At 40.0% G+C, this 21,721-nt stretch overlaps 1 protein-coding gene across 1 annotated transcript in view; it reads left to right on the top strand.

The window, feature by feature from the left end:
- Nucleotides 1–572: 572 nt before the first annotated feature.
- The window catches only part of LOC139444585 (collagen alpha-2(IV) chain-like), a 32,842-nt gene continuing 11,693 nt past the window's right edge, over nt 573–21,721 (top strand). The window contains exons 1-27 of the mRNA XM_071225487.1: nt 573–599; nt 5,015–5,098; nt 6,001–6,123; nt 6,879–6,914; nt 7,368–7,430; nt 8,332–8,523; nt 9,441–9,494; nt 9,935–9,997; nt 10,322–10,366; nt 10,917–11,036; nt 11,481–11,685; nt 12,144–12,443; nt 12,773–12,951; nt 13,606–13,690; nt 14,548–14,663; nt 14,820–14,997; nt 15,298–15,414; nt 15,522–15,611; nt 15,985–16,092; nt 16,733–16,846; nt 18,096–18,257; nt 18,800–18,970; nt 19,369–19,512; nt 19,798–19,932; nt 20,195–20,370; nt 20,869–20,932; nt 21,350–21,529. Coding sequence (XP_071081588.1) covers nt 573–599; nt 5,015–5,098; nt 6,001–6,123; nt 6,879–6,914; nt 7,368–7,430; nt 8,332–8,523; nt 9,441–9,494; nt 9,935–9,997; nt 10,322–10,366; nt 10,917–11,036; nt 11,481–11,685; nt 12,144–12,443; nt 12,773–12,951; nt 13,606–13,690; nt 14,548–14,663; nt 14,820–14,997; nt 15,298–15,414; nt 15,522–15,611; nt 15,985–16,092; nt 16,733–16,846; nt 18,096–18,257; nt 18,800–18,970; nt 19,369–19,512; nt 19,798–19,932; nt 20,195–20,370; nt 20,869–20,932; nt 21,350–21,529 — 3,331 coding nt within the window. The remainder of the gene's footprint in view (nt 600–5,014; nt 5,099–6,000; nt 6,124–6,878; nt 6,915–7,367; nt 7,431–8,331; nt 8,524–9,440; nt 9,495–9,934; nt 9,998–10,321; nt 10,367–10,916; nt 11,037–11,480; nt 11,686–12,143; nt 12,444–12,772; nt 12,952–13,605; nt 13,691–14,547; nt 14,664–14,819; nt 14,998–15,297; nt 15,415–15,521; nt 15,612–15,984; nt 16,093–16,732; nt 16,847–18,095; nt 18,258–18,799; nt 18,971–19,368; nt 19,513–19,797; nt 19,933–20,194; nt 20,371–20,868; nt 20,933–21,349; nt 21,530–21,721) is intronic.

Below are 21,721 nucleotides of genomic sequence, written 5' to 3'. Positions count from 1 at the left end.
ACATTCTGTCCTGTCTGGAGCCAGGTTGCCATTTATTTAGAGATGGATGATAATTAGATCACAATCACCTTTCTCTCATATGGATCATGAGTGGAAGTTGGACCTTAGAAAAGGTTATATGTGGTTGGGAAATGATCCTGTTTCTTCCTTGTTAAGAATCTAAGATAAGATCATATTTGTTGCAATACATGCCATTAAAGAACAGATGTGAAGTAAAAGACAGCTACAAATTACATGTACACAAACACACCACATATGCATACCTAAATCAAATATTGAAATACTCTTGGCACATCTTTCAGGAGATGTGTTCAATAATGTAGAAGAGTATAGGAAATATATTAACAGAGTAAGGATAAGTACATATCCTTGCTTTAGTCTCTACTGTTGAAAACAATTCTGTTATGTGATGCACACCTGACTACATTGCATCAACAAGAATAAAGGAAATATATTAACAGAATAAGGATAAGTACATATCCTTGCTTTAGTCTCTACTGTTTAAAACAATTCTGTTATGTGATGCACACCTCACTACATTGCATCAACATTTTCTTTGAAACATGACAACCATGGGTCTGTTGACCAGCCTGTTGATGGTGAGTGTCACGCCTTTCCTGTTTCTATCAGGACATATTTATTATGGCCATGCCAGGGCTACATGGTGTACAATAAAGTATAAACACTGACCACATGTGTGCAAACAGGGCCTGCTTGATACAGGATGGGCACCTCTTTATCAAGCTATCTCAGTATTTTTAAAAGCTATCAAGCATAACATGAAAATATGCTGCTCCAAATTTAAAAGTGTAGCTGTACTCATGATCTTATTTAGATTAAACTGATAGAAGAAGATGAAGAAAATTTATTGTACATAAACACCCACAAGGGACAGAGTACAAGACATGAACATGAATAGTTATAATGAAAAGTTGTAAACATTGACATACACAATGAAATACAAATATTGATATGTTTTCTGAATATAATTTCAAGTTTCATACAGAAATAAAACCAACATAGATATGTTAGAATTTCCATTGAATTGTGTTTTTGTGCTCTAAGTAGAATATTGATATAATTTGTTCAAGAAATCAAGATAAACAGCGTAGTTTATTTTCAAAGAATTTATGAACCCCTGTCCTCATCAAACTCGGGAAGGTATTTCAACAATTAGTCTGCATCAACAGATTCCCTTCATGCACTCCCAACAACACACTGGCATCTCACACCTCCCAAGCAGTGCATGTCAGATGCTGTGATAGTATCAAGTTCCAGCATCGAATTCTAACACTTGGTGGAGATAAACCTATGGCAGTCCACAATGGCTGCCTCCCCAAACTTGATGGCAGGTCAACATCTATCGCTTCCATATGAACACCCACCCAACCACACAAGTCAATGGCTACCATCCAACCACCCAATTACCCCTCCACCACAGTGCCACAGCTGCCACTGTCAAATCAACTCACAACCCCATGGCTGTCACCATACGGGCTACCCACCACCCTCCATCCCATGGATGTCACCATCCAGGCTACCCACCAACCTCCATCCCTTAGCTGTCACCATCCAGGCTACCAACTACCCTCCATCCCTTACTCGTCATCAGTCCATCATATCTCCACCCAATGGCTGCCACACGCCACCATTCTACCATCCCACACCTCACAGTCAACGTCCCATGGCTGGCGCTCCCCACCTATCTGACATCACACCACCTCATCACATGAAGGCTGACAAACAACCTGCTTTCTGTTCCATACCCCCCCTCCCAATGCCTACCACCACAATACAATCTGGTGTATACCATGCCCTGCTGACATGGCATATACTATCTACTCCTATAACCCTGTACCTTCATACCAGACCTACCTCCTGTGGTCAAGCATGCACAACAGCATATGCCATAACTGTCTTTGGCAGCACAGGAACTGCCTCCATGGGATTATTTAGTGCTAGTTGTGTTGATGAGATGTGGAGGTGTGGGGAGTCCGAAATGGTGGTCAGTGACAGTCCACTTAGTCTACTTCACAGGTCCTGATCTAGTTCACATGAATCTAGGGCACCAAATTTGGTATACAATGAACCCTTGATAGTCAAATCTAGGATAACCACAAGACTTCACAACTGGAGCCATCGTACATGTCTTGAGCACAATGTTTGGGATATGAAAAGAAGAAAAACATGTTAATCTTTTGTGTAAATTAAGCCATACTTTTCGAACTATCAGTCAAGATTAGCTTGCCCTGTATTTGCCATCAATTCATTAAAACAAATACTCAAAATACCTCCCCATAGAATTTCTTTCTGTTCTAACTGCCCATGACACTTTATGAATTATATTGCAATGTAGAGTTTATGTTGGACGTTTGGCAAGACAGAGCATAGCTTATTTGACCAAGCCAAGTGGCCTACTGCTGGGGATGAAATGAGGTCATGTCTTGGATGAATCTGGATGCTGGTGGTCTAGAAAAGATCTGGTTACACAAGTGATTGGGTCTATTATCAGTAGAAGCAGCATGAGGGATAGCCCTGTGATTGCAGGAGGGTTTCCACAGGGGGTCCCTGTAGGCTGTCAGGACAGGGCACCTGCCTTCAGCATCACAATGACTGACACCACCTCATGTTGTGGTCATGGGCACAGATGATGTCTACGCTGACCAATTGCTTCTGACATGGACATCTTGATTGGTAACATGCATGGTGTTCCTCAGGTCATAAGGTTCAGAGTTCTGGTGTAGCCTTCTTTCGGACTGTCATCGAGATCCCAACCACAGACATAGGATGTTCTGCTATGATTTTAGCTGAGATGAGATGATAAAATGATAAAACACTGCTTTGGTAAAATAGGGACAGAAAACTTCCACAATAGACACAAAATACAATAACCGTAGAGGAGGATATGAGGTGTAAGTTTTTCACTTGTACTAAACGTGATGTAAGGTAAGATAATAACAAATACATCTGCAGATAATACACTACTTTCATTCTAAAATTATGATCAAAACTGTATGGCTATGAGAATTCATAAACACTCTGAGGTAAAGTGGCTAGAATTATTAGTCCTCGTCAACAAGTACTAGGTAAAGTGGCTAGAATTACAAGTCTTAGTGAACAAGTTCTTGGTAAAGTGGCTAGAATTACAAGTCTTAGTGAATAAGTTCTTGGTAAAGTGGCTAGAATTACTTGTCTTAGTCAACACGTTCTTGGTAAAGTGGCTAGAATTACTTGTCGTAGTCAACAAGTTTTTGGTAAAGTGGCTAGAATTACTTGTCCTAGTCAAACACATAGATTATCCTCGCTTGACACAAGAATGTCACCTGATTCCCGCTGTAGCCTATTGGTACTGTCTATAATAATACAGAGGCATACTCAGCAAAAACATACAAGAGTAAGTAAGAAAGATCAGTGAACAAAAAGGCCTTTTCTGTGTCTTGCACCCTCAAGTGTAGAGCCTCCTTGGTAACATGGTGAGATAGAACTGTGAGATCGGAAATAACCCCAGTGTTTATTACACATGGGTGGGTCTGCTGACTCTCACAACCTGGTTACACAGGATGTCAGAAATGGCCACAACCTTCCATTCTTCTGGCACACTGAGGGATTCCTGGTTATGATGTTAGCCAAACAATGTACTGATCAGAATCATCAAGGCAACATGTACTGGAAAGAAATTGGAAATTGGTCTAGTTTAGCTCTGGCTTGTCACAATGGTCTTCAGCACCAACTTGAAGAGTTTCAGCATTGCTGATACAGCAACATTCTAACCTTAATGACTGAAGAGGCCATTGCTCTTTGATATGTCAAAGCTGAGAAATAAACACATGTATTCCGTCTGAGTATTTCAGTCATTTCTTTAAAAAATCTGTAAATGTATGTTTCAAATGTAAAAAGTCTTAAGACATTTCATTCAAAATCTTTTTAAGTAGTTTAAATGTACCATTTTATATAATGCCATTGAGGTATGCTCCAATTCTTAAGGGACGATGTGGGAGAATATGGCCATAGTTTATCACTGTGGCAAATTCTTCCTAGGTCAGCAACCTACAACCCCAGACGTATCTCACTTATACATATGATGTCAATCAGAATGGAAATTTGAGCTGACTTGAAAAGCGATGCAGTGTTGGTCTTTGTAGCATGGCAGGGGAAACTTTATTATATATGAAAGAGAAATTGTTTATAAAAGACTTAAGATTTGGATATCCACAATCTTCAGGTCGAAATGCCTAAGTATATTTCAATGATTTGACAGTACTTGAAGGATCCTGACTTTTTCCAATAGAACTGACATTGTCCATTGAAATAGTTCAAACCCATACCAAGACAGTCATATAACAGACCAGTGATTATGCATGTAGATGCATGGTCCTTGGTTCTTTGACATTTAACAATTTTTAATTTGGATTCTTCATCCATTTTTGCTGAAGCAAATTTCTTTTTGTAGCCTGACATGTCAGACTGTCAAAACTTAGAAAATATACATTTTACTATTTTGAATTTGATAAGGTGGCTACAAGATTGTGACATATTAGTTCCATTGTTTTTTAACTAATGTTAATCAGGAGAACTTGTATTTTTCACATCTAAAGAAAAAGAACAAAATGCCCTTATTGTGTCATTCTTCAGTCAGGATTAACGATCAAGTGGTCTCCATACTTACCACAGCAGTGTTGATAGTATTTATATAATAGTTAATCATTCATGCAAGTGAATAAAAAGATTGTATGCCTTTTAAGAAGTTTAAGAAAATCAAATCAAATCAAATCAAATCAGTGTAGACATAATAAAGTTCTGAATGGTGAAAAAATTTAAATGAATCACATGACTGTCCCTGTGTATGTATATTGTATAAGCTGATATAATATGTGTTGTATGAAAAGAAAGATGGAACATTTAAGGTATAGCCAATTGCACTTTTGTGTGTTATTGGGTAATAGCCTGACATTGATCAAGATACAGATATTTTATGGGTCATTTGTAAGTGAATACAATATCCTCTTTGTTTGAGTTATCTCCCCTGGCTAGGCCCTCGGTGGATGCAAGTCAGTTTGAGCCCAACCCGTACTCAGCAGAGCCCGAAACCTGGCAGCGAGTGGGCAGTGGTCAAGGATGGCATTATGAGGGGGGGGGGGGGGGGGGGGGGGGGGGGGGGGGGAATTGCACCTTGTTAACCCTTTTACCTGCCTTGTGTCAACAACAGTACATATCTACTTTGGCACAAGGATTATGCATGTAATGTGTCAACAACAGAGATTAATGAGTCTTAATCATCTGCTGAAACAGATTCCTTTGAACACACAATGCCATTTAGAAAGTGGTCAAGTGTAACAAATGTTATATTTGAGATTACACTTTCTATGTAAAGTACAGATTCTTGTACTTTTGGGGGTTGAGTCCCGTCCGGGATTCGAACCCACACTGGACATAAAAGGTAAAATAGTGGTGAAAGATATATGAATGGATCACTGAAAATAAGTGATGACACCAGTTGTTTTCAAACAGGGCAACAAAGGTGAGTGAAAGAGGCCTTTCAGTTTTATATGTATGAATGACCAGATTGTTTAATACATGTATCTAAATACGTTTTGCCAACGCTATGCTAAAAATGTTCCCAATCGGAAATTTGGAGACATCTCCATAGACCTACAGTGGGTACCCAGGTAGGGTCGGGTAATAGGGGGGTGTACCCGGGTAGTAAATTTGGATTCGTGCCAGCCCTACTGGATTGTCTGGTCCGGTCGTCATCATACAGCTGGGATATTGTTGAGTGTTACATTTACCAAACAAACAAGCATGTCACTCTCACGATGTACACTTGATCAGTGATACAACATTCAATCATATATTTGAATGTCAATCATAGCTCCGTCATGAAGTATAACCTGAAAACTTAATGATTAATTTATTTGTTTCTTAGCGTTGGTATTATCTGACCAATATACTTATCACATGTAGCAATGTATTTACAAAGACAAATTTGCACCTGTGTTATAGGGAGATCCTGGCTCTCCTGGTCTGCCTGGTCTTCCCGGAGAGGCTGGTACACCTGGTCTGGACGGTCTTCCTGGTATTAAGGGAGAACCATCACCTGTCGGAGTCACCCTCCCAGGACAGAAGGTAATGTAGTCTAAACTCATCCATATGAGTCAATTGAGCCTGTTCTATGTTTGTTTGAAACAGAGCTAGATAAGACGCTTATTTGCATAAAACACCCACCCCCCCAAATTTTCAAAACCCAATAACTTTCAATTAACTTGCGTACAGAAACGCATGCATTAAATAAAGAACCCAAGTGTATAAAAACAGCACACGTAAATGCCCAATGAAGCTTTTTCAGCATGCATACAAAGGAGCCAATTTCGGAAACACAATTACGAGCTAATTTACTTCACGAGTGAAGCCGAAATATTTAGAACGGTTATATACATCTAAAACATTATTTCATTTTTTTAAATCTTAAAATGTTCACTAATTTTGGGAAAAAACCAATAGAGTGATGAATAGATGGGTGAAAAAATATTGGTTGTCCAATGAAAAATGTAATAACCCAATTAAAATAGAAACCCTAGAGTAAAAACTCAATTGCTCAAGAGTTATCTGGAGCTCTGTTTGAAAGGCATATGAATACATATCAAACAGCATGAATGCTGGTTTGCCTCAGTTTAAAATTAACAAACTTTTGAATGTGCAGTTGGATTTTAAGGGGAAAATGTAACCATATATGTTTAATTTTTAAAGAAAATTGTAATCTCAGGTCATTACATGAGTTGTAAACCTGTATCTCAAATTGTTTGCATTCAGTTATCATAATTATCTATAATGCTTTTAAGTGTTTCTATTGCCTCTTGATATTATTGTCTGTCATATTTCAGGGAGAGCCTGGAGCAGATGGCCTACCTGGGTTGCCTGTGAGTACATACGATATACTGTACTGTCTAGGATAATTTCAGATAAGCACAGACATTGTTTGAACTTTGTGCTTTGGAATCTGCCTTCTCCATAAAATTGAAACATGAAAAAAATTAAGATAAAAAGCAGTTTTTTTATTTTGCTGACCAGAAATAAGTGAAATGTAAAAAACACCAACCTGTTTACCATGTTTACTGTCACTATCAATAAAAGTAAATTATTTCAAATACTATAATTGAAACCAGTTATTGTTATTTATCCTCCAATACTGGTTTCCTAAGGTGATATTGCTACAATGAAATTGCATCGTAATGAGGTTTTGATCAGTTTCCATGACATCACAATCAAATGTCATCACTTAGCAGCACTTGTAAACAGAAACTGTCTACAGTTTACAAGTATAGGACAAATCTGTGTGAATATCTATGTAAACATGTGTTTGTTTATGACAGGGAAGTCACGGAAGAGATGGACCCATTGGCCCCAAGGGAGAACCTGGCTTGTCAGGACCGCCTGTATGTAGATTAGTGTTTTCCTTGTTAAAAATGTTTAAAACTTATCAAATAAGAAATTAAACACAGGTTAGCTTATGACATGTGTTCAAACATCTATAACATTACTTAAGCAAAGCTAGAAGCTCCGAGAACAATTTACAAATTTTACAAACATATTAAAACATTTCACTGCTTTCCGTTCATGTTACTGCTGCAGCCGTTTGTCACAGAGTGAGCCGTTCATGTTACTGCTGCAGCTGTTTGTCACAGAGTGAGCCGTTCATGTTACTGCTGCAGCTGTTTGTCACAGAGTGAGCCGTTCATGTTACTGCTGCAGCTGTTTGTCACAGTGAGCCATTCATGTTACTGCTGCAGCTGTTTGTCACAGAATGAGCCGTTCATGTTACTGCTGCAGCTGTTTGTCACAGAGTGAGCCGTTCATGTTACTGCTGCAGCTGTTTGTCACAGAGTGAGCCGTTCATGTTACTGCTGCAGCCGTTTGTCACAGAGTGAGCCGTTCATGTTACTGCTGCAGCTGTTTGTCACAGAGTGAGCCGTTCATGTTACTGCTGCAGCTGTTTGTCACAGAGTGAGCCGTTCATGTTACTGCTGCAGCTGTTTGTCACAGTGAGCCATTCATGTTACTGCTGCAGCTGTTTGTCACAGAATGAGCCGTTCATGTTACTGCTGCAGCTGTTTGTCACAGAGTGAGCCGTTCATGTTACTGCTGCAGCTGTTTGTCACAGAGTGAGCCGTTCATGTTACTGCTGCAGCTGTTTGTCACAGAATGAGCCGTTCATGTTACTGCTGCAGCTGTTTGTCACAGAGTGAGCCGTTCATGTTACTGCTGCAGCTGTTTGTCACAGAGTGAGGTACACATTTGGAATGACAAACCAACAGCAATTTAGAATTTACTTTGCAGGGTCCATTTGGAGAACGAGGACAACCTGGCGAGAAAGGTAACATGGGTTTGGGCACACATGGAGAGAAGGGACAGAAAGGCTCGCTTGGACCCCCTGGCAACCCTGGACCCCCAGGTGGTTTAGAAGCTCTCACCAACCCCCCAGGCCAAATCCAGGGACCGAAGGGACTGAAGGGCATGCTAGGAGATGAGGTGGGTGGTAATGGTATATACTGTAAATCTTGAAATTAAGGCGAGCGTGAATCAAAGGCGAAAAATGCGAGTGGTCTGTGCTTGCATTATTAAACATAAAATTTATATCAATAATGAGACATTATCACAAATCATGTGCATCATATCGTGATAAGAATAAAAACACTTGACTGAGTGTTAGTTTTGTCATTAATTGGTACACATTGGAAACATCTCTTAATGTACGTATTTCTCTATATGTTTCTCTGGTTCACGTTTCTTTTTGCAGTGAGTTTATTTACATTTGTTGGAAGCTTCGTATCCATTGGTTCAGCACTTGATGAATCAGCATCTTTGATAAATATTGTTGACTATGTTGTAGAACTCCATTCAATCATTATTAGAGTGACTATCAAGGTCATTTTGACTATTGCAATACTTAAAAACACTGTTGCAATACTACGGCAATAATATTTTTTATCTTTTCTGAATTTATGCCAATTTGTCTCTTAATACAAAATGTTAACTATTGATATTTTAATCTGTCATACATGTTTTGTCCTCCAGCATGGACATTGCACTGCATCACTAGTTTGGTCAGCCATGACACCTGTACATATTGAAGATCTGGGGGAGAATAGGTCTTCAGCAACCCATGCTTGCCGTAAAAGGCGACTATGCTAGTCGTAAAAAGCGACTGTCGGGATCGAGTGGTCAGACTCGCTGACTTGTTCGATGTATGTCATCATATCCCAATTGCGTGGATCGATGCTCATGAAGTCAATCACTGGATTGTCTGGTCCAGACTTGATTACTTACAGACCGTCGTCATATAGCTGGAATATTGCTGAGTGTGGCGTTAAACAACAAACAAACTCACTCAGAGTATCTGTGAGCACCACAGCGGTATGCTGTAAGTATGATGCTGTCTGTTTCAGGGCATGAAGGGTGAGCCTGGTCTGCCTGGCATGAAGGGACCCTCTGGTCTTCAGGTAGGTCCTCACACTCTGCTTCACCTGTCACTATTACCTCAAAGCAACATGTTTGGTCTTCTTCCATATAGTGAACTTTTGTTGTGAACCAGGTCAGTAATGATGTGAGAAACAGATCAGTTGACAGGTATTTGTGTTTTTACAAGATGGCGATTAGCGAATCAGATAGCTGGATCTTATTATGAGTAATGATAAAAATCAATACATTAATATCATGACATCGGCTGACAGATATTTGTGTTTTCACAAGATGGCGATTAGCAAATCAGATAGCTGGATCTTATTATGAGTAATGATAAAAATCAATACATTAATGTCATGACAGTATGTCATCATTGTATGAATAACAAATATAATGATAAACTCTGCTATTTGACAAGTTGTGTTCCTTATTGTATTAAGGATGCTGTTTCTATTCCTGTTTTTATTGTTTATTTCAGGGCCTACCTGGTCCACCAGGAATGTTTGGCGAGAAGGGTGTACCTGGCATTGCTGGTCCTCGTGTGAGTTGACAATACTAATATCTCTATGAAACAATTGTACTGAGAATCAAACTTATGAATAGCATTTATGTCAAAGAAATGAAAGCTCAAGTCATGATTTTTGACTTTCTTTGTTCTATGATTCTATTTCATAATATTTTTGCTTTTCAAAAGACATCAGAAATACATTGCGAAAATAATTTGTGTATATATTGCTAGTAAGGTACAGTTATGTGTAAGGATGCCAAATAAGGACTGCTTGAAAGTACAGATAAATGTAGTAAATGAATTGTTTGTTGTGAAAGCTTTATTAGCTGTTCATTTTTTATTGTTGATGTTTTCCAGGGTAAACAAGGTTATCCTGGTGTTCCCGGGCAACCTGGACAAAAGGTAATGTCAGCTAAGTAAAAGCGACAAAACCATTTCCATATTCATGTAAACAGAGTCGATTGTACGATTCTGACAATATCCTGGGCATGAGTTAAATAATTTTGTGTAATGGATGAGATCCTGCTTGAGATATTGTGGTTCAACACCCTGACATTAAGCAGAAGCAGACACTTGAGAGTTTCATAGTTTATCAATGCCAGGAAAGCATTTTTTTGTTTTTAATTTCTTAATTATATCAAAATTATAAAAAAATTTTTTTGAAAAAATCTCAAAGTAATAAAAGAAGTGAAAGCCAAGGGGACACATAATTGAAGAAATGGAGGTGAATATGGAACAGAACTGAAATGATTACAAATATTAACGTTAAATTAATCGGAATAATATCCTGAATAAAACCTTGTGGTTTTTAATGATGTAATAAATGCGATCAGAGTCAGTGAATCATTTATTTCAATGCTTTAAGATATGTGTGTGCGTGCGTGCGTGCATGCGTGCGTGCATGCATGAGAGAGGCATGTCTATATCATGATTTTTCCTGTCTGTTGTGTAGGGTGATCGAGGTATGGATGGTCTTCCTGGTCTGCCTGGCCTGCCTGGAATGAAGGGAGATCGTGGTCTGGGTGGTGTTGATGGTCTTCGTGGTCAGAGAGGTCCCCCTGGTCCTGCAGGAGTAAGTATGGTCTATAACCGTAACTACCCTTTTGAAATAGTCATGGATCAAACATCATTTCTGAGTTAAAAAACATTTGTATCAGCCGAAGACAGAATAGGGGAGAGAACTCTCACTTGCAAACTGCAGAGTGAAAGTACATGGCGCCAGTCACACTCTTGAGTATGACTACGGTAATTAAACAGACAATGAACAAAGACTTCATTGTCTTATCACAGAAGTTTCCACAAAGTCTTAGAAAAGAATTATTGTCAGTATTAATTTTTGTGATGGTTATAGCTAGGGTGTGATTAACAGGTTATTTATTTTTGCCTTATAAGATATTAGATATGAAACCTGTCACTTATGTTGTGTGAACATTGAGTACCTTGAATGAATGCTTTACAATACCATAACCCAGGTGAAAGAAGTGTCTTGCTCACCTCCTAATGTTACACTGTGTAGGGACCTGGAGGAGATGGTCCACCGGGTCCAGTTGGACCTGCTGGTCAACGTGGTCTGCCTGGTGATCCAGGACTGCCTGGCCTCCCTGGACCACAAGGTTTGCGTGGTAATGATGGTCCTTCCGGTGGCCCTGGAATCCCTGGCGTGCCTGGTACACAAGGTCTTGATGGTCCCAAAGGAGACAGGGGAGACTCTGGAGTTCCAGGTATAGTTTATCTGTTCATTCAAGCAACACAACACTTACCCCAATTAACTTAACATGTACAGTCGAGCAATAGCTGTTCATCTAGAGACAAATTCTCCATTTTCACAGAAATTATCTCAAGACTTGCGCTGGACATGAGACTAAACTACTGAGATGAGTGAAACATCTCCTGTGAACAAAGACTATGTTAGTTTCTTATCAACGATTATTTTTTTCTTTGAAAAGAGGAGCCAAACAAAAGTTAACTACAATAAGTCAGTAAAAAGTCACACACATCTGTTTGATTTACAACTTACCGCTCGTATAAAGATAAATATCAAATGATCTGTTGGTATGGCTTGTCCTCTATGTGACTATTTGACAGTTGGTCAAGGATGGCAATTGAAGGCCCATCTGGACATTTGTTGAAGAACTTAGCCAAATGCCGCAATGGAACTGATGCCTCTGTTTATCATCAGGTATTACTGGTCTGGATGGTCGCCCTGGTGCTCCTGGCCTGCCTGGACAGAAGGGAGAACCTGGTTTTCCTGGTGAATCTGGAGGAAGTATTCCTGGAGTCCGGGGACCATCTGGCTTACCTGGTCTGGATGGTATTCCTGGTGGCAAGGGAGAGAGAGGTGCTAAAGGTCTGCCTGGCCCACCTGGAAATTCTACCAAGGGTTTGCCTGGCCCCTCCGGTCCCAAGGGAGAGAAGGGTCAGGGAGGTTTCTCTGGTTTGCCTGGTCGTGATGGTCTTCCTGGTCTTCCTGGAGATAAAGGTCAGTTGGTAGAGATACTCACATTTTATATTCCCTGTGCTAATAGTAAGAGTCATGTTGTTATTTATCCATCTTCAATTTGAACACACTGTTAAGCACACATTGTAAAATTAAATGGAGTGTATCCTATGATCCGATTGATTGAAATAAAGTTTGGAACATGGAAATATTCGGGACTGCATTTAAATAGATGTCTTGTCTAAGTATCTAAGGTCATCGGTTGCAACTCAATCTGCCTGGGATCAGTACTCAATAACACACTCAAATCTGAAAACTCATTATGTTATCTTTTAAGTAATGCTGAAACAATATTGTTCCTATGTCCACAGGTGATCGTGGTGGTTCCTGCAGCCTGTGTCAGAATGGTCTTAAGGGAGAGAAGGGTCTGTCTGGTCTAGATGGTCTGCCTGGTCAACCTGGTATACCAGGAGATTCAGGACCAGTTGGAACCAAAGGAGAGCCCGGAGAGGATGGTCCTCCAGGTCTGTCTGGCCTACCTGGTCTCAGGGTTAGTATCTGCACTCAATTTACAGAAGATTTCATCAGCTTGGACATATGTTGAGAATTCAAGAATAATGACATAAATATGTTATTGTGCACTCGGGTACGTAAACTTTGAAATGTTACTTGCCCAGAGAAAAGATTTCTCGTTCAGCAGTGTAAAGACACCATGTTTGCAATTTGAGGTTATTGGTGTTAAATCATGATTCGGGGTCGTACAGTTTCCTCTATCACAAAACAATATGTTGTAAGTGAAATACTGTTCAAAGCAGCATTGAAACCCAGGTCAGCCACTCACAATTGATTCAAACTTCTTTTGAAAAAGTTCCCAGATAACCCTAAGTGCCTCAATTTGGGGATGGCATCTCTGAATGTCATGCATGTGGGGTGTGTTATCAAAACACAATCACCATCCTTAAACCCTTATGTCAAGTTTCATAATAAGTGTCTGTACATGGATATTTCAACCACATAATTCCTTTTTTGTACAACAGCTTCAGTTAGGTATGACTGGACAAGTTGTAGCATGGTAAATGCTGCACAATTGCTGATGCGACTTTAAGCAATAATCACTCCCCTATCTTGGTTGTCGCATATGGCAGATCACCTGACTATTGTGTGTGTACATTGTATGACATTGGCCAATGTCTCTGTATTCTAGGGTGAAGATGGTCTACCTGGCCTGCCTGGTATTCAAGGTATAAAGGGAAATGATGCAAGGGCAGAGGTCATCCCTGGCCCTGAGGGTAAGTACCTTGACCAACCCATTTTATAGCTAAAATGGATAGAATTATCATTAAACTGCCCACCTGTTATCAAAAATGAGCAGGCCACTGTAACCTGATAATGCCCTCATATTGCTTGACGACGGGCCATTATCACGCTTGTGTTAGGTGATGTCATTGGATGGGGATAGGTGACATCAGGTTCAATAGTGATGTCATCCAGTTTGTTCTCTGATGTTTCCATATTTGTAAAAGTGGGTCAATGACATTCATGTTGATTGCAGTAAATGTTTCAAAACCGATATTTCTAGGTTTGTCAGCACCATACCCATGCTTTTGGGTTTCACCAAAGTGGTAAATGTCTGATACCTGCATCACTTGGGTTTTCCTCCCACAGTAAGCTGAAACTCTGTGATATAATTGGAATACTGTTAAGCGGCATAAAAACCAACTCACTCACTCATTTGGATAGTGAGTGAGTATAGTTTTTGCTGCCTTAAGCACTATTCAAGATATATAAAAGCACAGGACTCCAGAAATCACATATTGTGCTTCCATTAGGCTGCTGCCCCTCATCTTGATAGAGCCATCAGATAGATAGCTATATATGTTTAGAAGGAATATCAACAATATGTTTGTTTGTAATGACTGCTGGTTACCCATTTCCAGTGTAGGTATAAAACTGCTATATTGATAAACATTCTAATGTTTGAGTCTACAAAGGGGTTTTGAAGTAAAGGAATCAAACTTGCTTGGACTTAATTATGTTGAGTTCGTCATTAAAATAAGAAAACTATGACCGACAGTCACAGAAAGCTAAGGAATTGTTACCTGTATGATAGTATGAAATTTTCATTAGACTTTGGATATTTTGACAGGATTCAAGGGTGAGCGTGGTGATGTTGGTCTTCCTGGTGAGTCTGGTCGCCGAGGTCTGCCTGGTCCTCAGGGACCCCCTGGGGCTTCCGGTCTACCTGGAATCAAGGGAGAGAGGGTATGTCAAATAGGAAGTCATACTTCAGCCCTACTTCATCATCCTATTCATTTTAAAATGAACATTCTTAATTGCGGCACAAATAAGTTTGATGCCCATGAATTGAAATCACTGATTCACTGAATATTTCATTGTTCTTATTGGTTTCTGTATCAGGGAATGAAAGGTCTTCCTGGTTTAGATGGTCGCCCTGGCAACTCGGGAGAGCCTGGTATTCCTGGCTCAAGAGGACAGCCTGGAATTGGCCTGCCTGGCTTCCCTGGTGACCGTGGTGACCCAGGAGTGTCTGGTCTGCCTGGTCTTCCTGGTATGGAAGGACAGAAGGGAGAACCAGGTAAGCTGTTCAATGTTCACAAGTAATAATAATAATAATGATAATAATAAAAAACTTTCAGCTCCCTGGGGAGTATTCAACCCAAATGTTCTTCATGTGTTTTTTCAAAGAGACCAATACTTCCAATATCCCATGGTTTTGTTCATAGCTTTAAATGATGGAAATAGTTTTGTTAAAAGTTTTCAACAGTTTGTTTCTGAAGATTTTTGGAAGTGCTCCGGATCACAACATGATTCAGAGTTGACTGTTAGAATCTGGCTGAGTTATCACAGTTTGAACATTATACTTTTGATTTTTCAGGAAGACTTCCCAGCAACATCAGGGACACATTGAAGGGCGAAGCTGGACAACCAGGTCTGCCTGGTCCGTCAGGTATTCCTGGCATGCCAGGATTGCCAGGACAGAAGGGAAATCCAGGTGAGAATGTAACTTGACCCCTCTGATGGTTTAATTGCTCTAAACTGCTAATGGAATGAAGCCTTCTATTTGATGTTGATTAATGATTTATAATCGACGTCTTTCAGGTTTGCCTGGTAACTCTGGTGTGGATGGCCTACCTGGATTTAAGGGAGAAGGTGGTCTGCCTGGTCTGCCTGGATTGTCTGGTCCAAGAGGTGAGGCAAACGGCAATGAAGTCAGTCTTTGTGTTGATGCTGCATCTAAGGTGTCCCCATATCACACATATACAGTGAAAAACTACACTACAAACAACAGAAATTACAAATCAACTGACACTACTAACTACAGAAACTACAAAACAACAGACAATACAAACAACAGAAACTACAAAACACAAACTACAGAAATAACAAAATGGTGACACTACAAAACAACAGAAACTACAAAACAACAGAAACTACAAAATGCTGAAACTACAAAACAACAGATGGTAAATTAACTTACATTGCTTGTCACTTCTTGTTGATATGAGTCACAATTTCCCCATTCGTTTGTCAAGTGTTGAGTCATGTTGATCTACTGTTGCAGGTCTGCCTGGTCCCCGTGGTGACAAAGGAGAGCCAGGATTGCCAGGATTGCCTGGACCAAATGGTCTGAAGGGAGATGGTGGTCTACCTGGTTTGCCAGGCATTTCAGGTATATACTCATTTGGAATGAACAAATATTCCTGCAAAAAACAGTTGTGTTTTACTGAGTTAGAAGTTTATCATACAATGAAATGAAATTGGTTCTCAGGCATTGACTTTTGAAAATATGTTGTGGGCGGTGTTCAAACAAGTATGTAACCAAATAATCATTTGTGTACCATCAACCTGGGAAAGGGTCTCCCTACATAAACAAGCATACAAACTCCTATTGCATGACCATAACACAAGATGCACAGTGAATCAGTGCCCATGTCAAGGGAAGTAACTGCATGCTATATTGGATCGCATTGTTTTTAAGTATTAGGATTTTTAAAGTTTTTTTGAAAATGGAAATATAAACGAAACGTGCTGCAGACATTATGATTATGGGTTTATTTTAGCCTTGTGCCAAAAGGAAATCTTGAAAGTATATTTGGATCTTTTTCCTGTTGGTAGTTTTGAGTGAGGCATTGATCTGGAAAATATGCAAATCAGGAAAATAATATTGGTCTATTAACACAATCATTTTTTTTAGCCTAACATATTGAATTCTTCTGCAGCATGATAATAAATGAGTTTGTCTGCATCATCACTCTCTTCTTCCAGATTGTCTTCAATGTATAATTCACCATTTTGTAACTATGTTCTAGGTTTGAAGGGAGAGCCTGGCTTTCCTGGAGAAGCAATGGTAGGACCCAAGGGAGAACCTGGTCTGCGTGGTCTCCCTGGAGAAGCAGGAATTGTTGGCTATGCTGGCCCAGAGGGTACGTGAAATAAGGGCAGATAAACCTGTGTTCACAATTAAGTGATTTCAAATGTAGATTTGATACATGTAAATTTCATTTGAAACTGATCACACCAGCTTGATGCACTGATGTAGTCATCAGCCAAATCATGGTCTAGAATAGTGAGTGAGAGAATATGATTTTATGCCTCTTTTAGCAATATTCCAACAATATCATGGCATGAGGCAACAGAAGTGGGCTTCACACATTGTACCCATGTGTTGAATCGAGACCTTTTGGCGGGACAAGCAAACGTTTTAATCACTAGACTATCCTACTGGCCCAGGTCTAGAATAGATTTTATATCTCTTCCAGAACAATCAGAATGCAGGAATCAGAATTCTAAAATATAATGGAAGAATTATTCTGTTCTGGAGTTCATTCAGTCAGTGACCTGTCAAGACCCGGGGTAGAATAGGTATTAAAAAAAACCATGCTTTCGTAAAAGGCGACAATGCTTGTCGTAGAGGCAACTTACGTTGCTCGCTGACTTGGTTGATGCATGTCATTGCATCCCAATTGTGTGGATCGATGCTCATGACATCAATTACATGATTGTCTTGTCCAGACTCGATTATTTATAGACCGCCGTCATATAGCTGGAATATTGCTGAGTGCAGCATTAAACAACAAACAACAAACAAAATCATTCAGTCAGTATGGGAGGTGTAATATTCATTTGCTAAAAAAATAAGAAGATCCTGTATTTCATAAGAGCATCCTCTTTTTTATTCAGTACAAACATAGATTATATAGCCTGATAGTCCAGAGATATTGTAGTTTATCATTAAGGTCATCATTAAACTGAAATATCTGTTTGTGATGGAACTATTGACATCTTGAATCCCACATTGTGGTTTAAGGAAAGAATTAAAACTGGCTTGTTGAATGTCCTTGAATGTTATACTTTGTGGTATTGATGTGATCATTCGAAACATTATATATTCGGTGTATTTCAAATTTGAAATCTGATATTGCTTTTACAAGATGATTTTCGAATGAATTTGTTTCCTATGGTAAATTTATTCATTTGTGCTATTGCTATTGTGACATATTGTCATCACAGGTACGAGAATAATTGTAGATTTATCAAATCCAATTTTAAAAACGCATTCTTGTTAGAGGATACAAGGAGAGGGCGATCTAAGATGTTGTGAGATGTACTCATTCCTTTTCTTAGAATAAAATATGTTTAAGCTGAGATTCACGGAGACTTTTCGTTTGCTAGGTTTGCGTGGTAGTCCCGGCTTGCCTGGTCTCAAGGGGGAACCCGGCCAGCCTGGTTTGCCTGGTCTTGATGGTCTTCCTGGAGTGAAGGGGGAGTCTGGACGGGATGGACAACCTGGCTTCCCTGGAAACGATGGACCGGAGGGTCTGCCTGGACTTCCTGGTGAGTAGGATGTTCGTACATGAAGACTGCTAAGACCTCCTTCCAGTTGAAATGCATACCCTGATGTTCAGATGTTGAGAGTCATCATTAGATACAGTACAAATCAAGTGTATAATAATATTGTCATTTATGACTTGCCTGTTGTTACCTGCTCTCCCTGAATATTTTCTCCATTTATTTCAATTCATTATATAATGCAAAGATTTCCACATTCATTATATAATGCAAAGATTTCCACAATATTCATTTGCCGACTCCCAAGTCAGGTCTGATAATTTATAGTATTCACTTGACTAAAACTAGAATGGGATTATCTGTTTGGGGTGATATCTGTGTTTTGGATCTCCTAACACTATCATAGTTTGATATGTTGAATCAGCTTTCATCTCCTTATTATATGATAAAAAACTAATAGACTATATGACGTCATTACCTGTTTTTATGGACCTGAAAAATGCAATATCGAACTCGGACTTTGTCCTCTGTCATTGTATATTGTATGTTGTTGTGAAGCACTAATTGTTGTTTGTTGTCCTCCACAGGTGAGCCTGGCAGTAAGGGTGACTCTGGTTTGCCTGGCCTCCCTGGACTCTCGGGGCCAAAGGGTGAGAGTGGTCTTCCCGGACCTGCTGGACAATCCGGCCTTCCTGGACTTAATGGCGTCAGAGGACAACCTGGACTACCTGGTCAAGATGGTTTGCCTGGACTGCCAGGTCAGTAGAAGGAACATTTGTCGTCTTCCCTTTATGATTTTCTGTAATAGAAATTTATGGTTACCATATACGGCCCAACAATTCTTTTTACCGATCCCCAGTAACCTATGCTGGTCGTTAGAAGGAACCAAATGGATGGAATGGTCAGACTGAATGGCTTGGTTGATGCCGTGTAATTGTACCTTGACAGCATGGATTGATGCCCATGATGTCAATCACTGGTTTATCTGGATCAGACTCGATTATTGACTGGCCGCCGTCATATAGCTGGAATAATTCTGAGTGCGGCTTTAAACAACAAACAACAATTTAAACAGTGTAATTGTCTCTCAGATACCAGATAATGAACAGTGTCAGTGTCTGTTTAACAACTCATTTCTACACTGCTGATGCTGCAGGTGTGAAGGGTGATCCTGGACTGATGGGTTTCCCCGGTGAACCTGGACGTGAGGGACTTCCTGGTCTTCAGGGTTTGGCTGGAATCAAGGGAGAACCTGGTGCAGCTGGCTACCCTGGAGAAATTGGTCGTGAGGGCATTAGAGGTAGGTAATACTTGGTGACCCTAATTCTCGACGCTTGATTTCCTGAGGTATTAGTTGTGGAAGTGTCAGTGGAAGGTGTTATAAAGTTACCCTAGTCCTGGTTTTCAGTTATGTAGGATCTTAGCCAATAGATAATGTTATTGACAATGGGTTGATGTATGTGATATGTTCATATTTAGTTGAAGATAATAAGTTCAGAGGTAGCATGTCACTGACTATGAAAAAAGAGTGATTAAGATGTTCTAATGCTGCTTGTGTTTGACAGTAGGTGCCTGTTTGTTTCAGGACCTAAGGGCAACGGTGGTCTGCCTGGACTGCCTGGTCTGAAGGGAGACGCTGGTGAGGCAGCACTGCCTGGACTTCCTGGTGACCGGGGTGAAGATGGTCTACCTGGATTATCTGGCGAACGTGGACAGGATGGTGGGCTTCCAATAATTACAATCCTGTTAAAATCCATACAAACAACTTGCTAAGCTATATTCAACCCCAGATATTACAAGTGGGATATAACACACAATCTGTTATATTGTATACTGTTATAATTCCAATTAGAGAGACAATTGCTTTTATCTAAATGTGAATATAAAACTTTGGTTTTGAGGGTTCCCAGGAAATTTCTATACAGACAATCCAAACTGATACAGAGAGACTACATAGTTTAACTGTGTGGACTTGTTTGAAGGTCTGCCTGGTCTGTCTGGAGAAAAGGGAAACCCTGGTGAGCCTGGTATCGGCCTGCCTGGCAGAGACGGTGAGCCCGGAGTGCCTGGCCGTGACGGAGAACCTGGACTCCCTGGCCTGTCAGGACCAAAGGGAAATCCTGGACCTGTAGGCTTCCCTGGCCTCAAGGGAGAGAGGGTATGCATTCCCACCATATGATAAGCTCGTATTTTCTCCTATAATATCGGTAATCGGTATATCAGCAATCTAAATCAAATATAAATGTTTGTTTGTTTGTTTTTTAATGCCGAACTCAGCAATATGCCAGCTATATGACGGCGGTCAGTGAATAATCGAGTCTGGATTGACATCATGAGTATCGATCCACGCAATAGGGATATGATGACATGCATCAACCAAGTCAGCGAGCTTGACCGGCTGATCCCATTTTTCGCGTCTTACGACAAGCATAGTCACCTTTTACAGCAAGCATGGGTTGCTGAAGACCTATTTTACCCCGGATCTTCATGGGTCCCAATATTAATGACTGTAGATATAACATTAAGATGTACCAGATGAATTTCAGGTTGGAATTTGTCATTACATTTTGCAAAAGCACAGGCTCATAGATGATGCATATATCTCCACTGATTAGTGTTTCCTAACTCGTTATGATTGTATTTTGGTCATGTGTAGGGACAGCCTGGTCTTGATGGTCGCTCTGGCCAGCCTGGAAGAGATGGTCTGTCTGGAATGAAAGGTACGTCATCTACATACCATATTTTCTAGAGTATAGTGCACACTGTTTGAAAAAAACCCACAGCTTTGTAGAAAGGGGTGCGCATTACACACGCCATAATGAGTTTTGACGTTTTTGAGTTATGTCTTAAACATCTATTATGTTCAGAATGAAACCATTTAGGATACAGAAATTATTACCCTTTTGTGTTGCCATATCATAAATATATATTAGGAATATGAAATATGTATTATGCTCACAAAAGACTCATATATTAGTTTTTAATTCTCAATACGAGGTATTTATGATAGAGAAACCCACTTGGCTAAAAGTCTATTGATTACATCTCCATTATTCTTATAATTCCATAATTCTGGCATTATACCTCAAAAAACAAATTACTTGATTTGTGACAATGTACTGACATTTTGATTGTAGGAAACTCTGGTCTTCCCGGCCTGCCTGGAGCTCCTGGTAACAAGGGAGAGTCTGGTCTGCCTGGCCTGCCAGGAACTTCTGGCCTCAAGGGTGATGGGGGTCTTGATGGGCGGCCTGGCCTGCCTGGTTTGCCTGGTCCTAAGGGAGAGAGGGGATTCAATGGACGGGATGGAGAGCCAGGTAAACACAGATGCATGTGGACTACCATTACAGTGTCACTTTGTTGTAACATGAAGTAATTACACAATGACCTATGAGCAGGGAGTACCTACCGATTATCGGACTATAAGTGCAATAATGAGACATTATATCCAATTTCACCTGATATCGGTTCCCAGTAAATTATTGTAATGCATTTTAACACAATTTAAT

Source organism: Haliotis cracherodii, unplaced genomic scaffold (assembly GCF_022045235.1).
Source record: "Haliotis cracherodii isolate W230 unplaced genomic scaffold, xgHalCrac1.p SCAF_58, whole genome shotgun sequence".
In the NCBI taxonomy this organism is placed as follows: domain Eukaryota; kingdom Metazoa; phylum Mollusca; class Gastropoda; order Lepetellida; family Haliotidae; genus Haliotis; species Haliotis cracherodii.
Note: the sequence above shows the minus strand (reverse complement) of the source record. Positions and strands in the feature narration are given on the sequence as shown.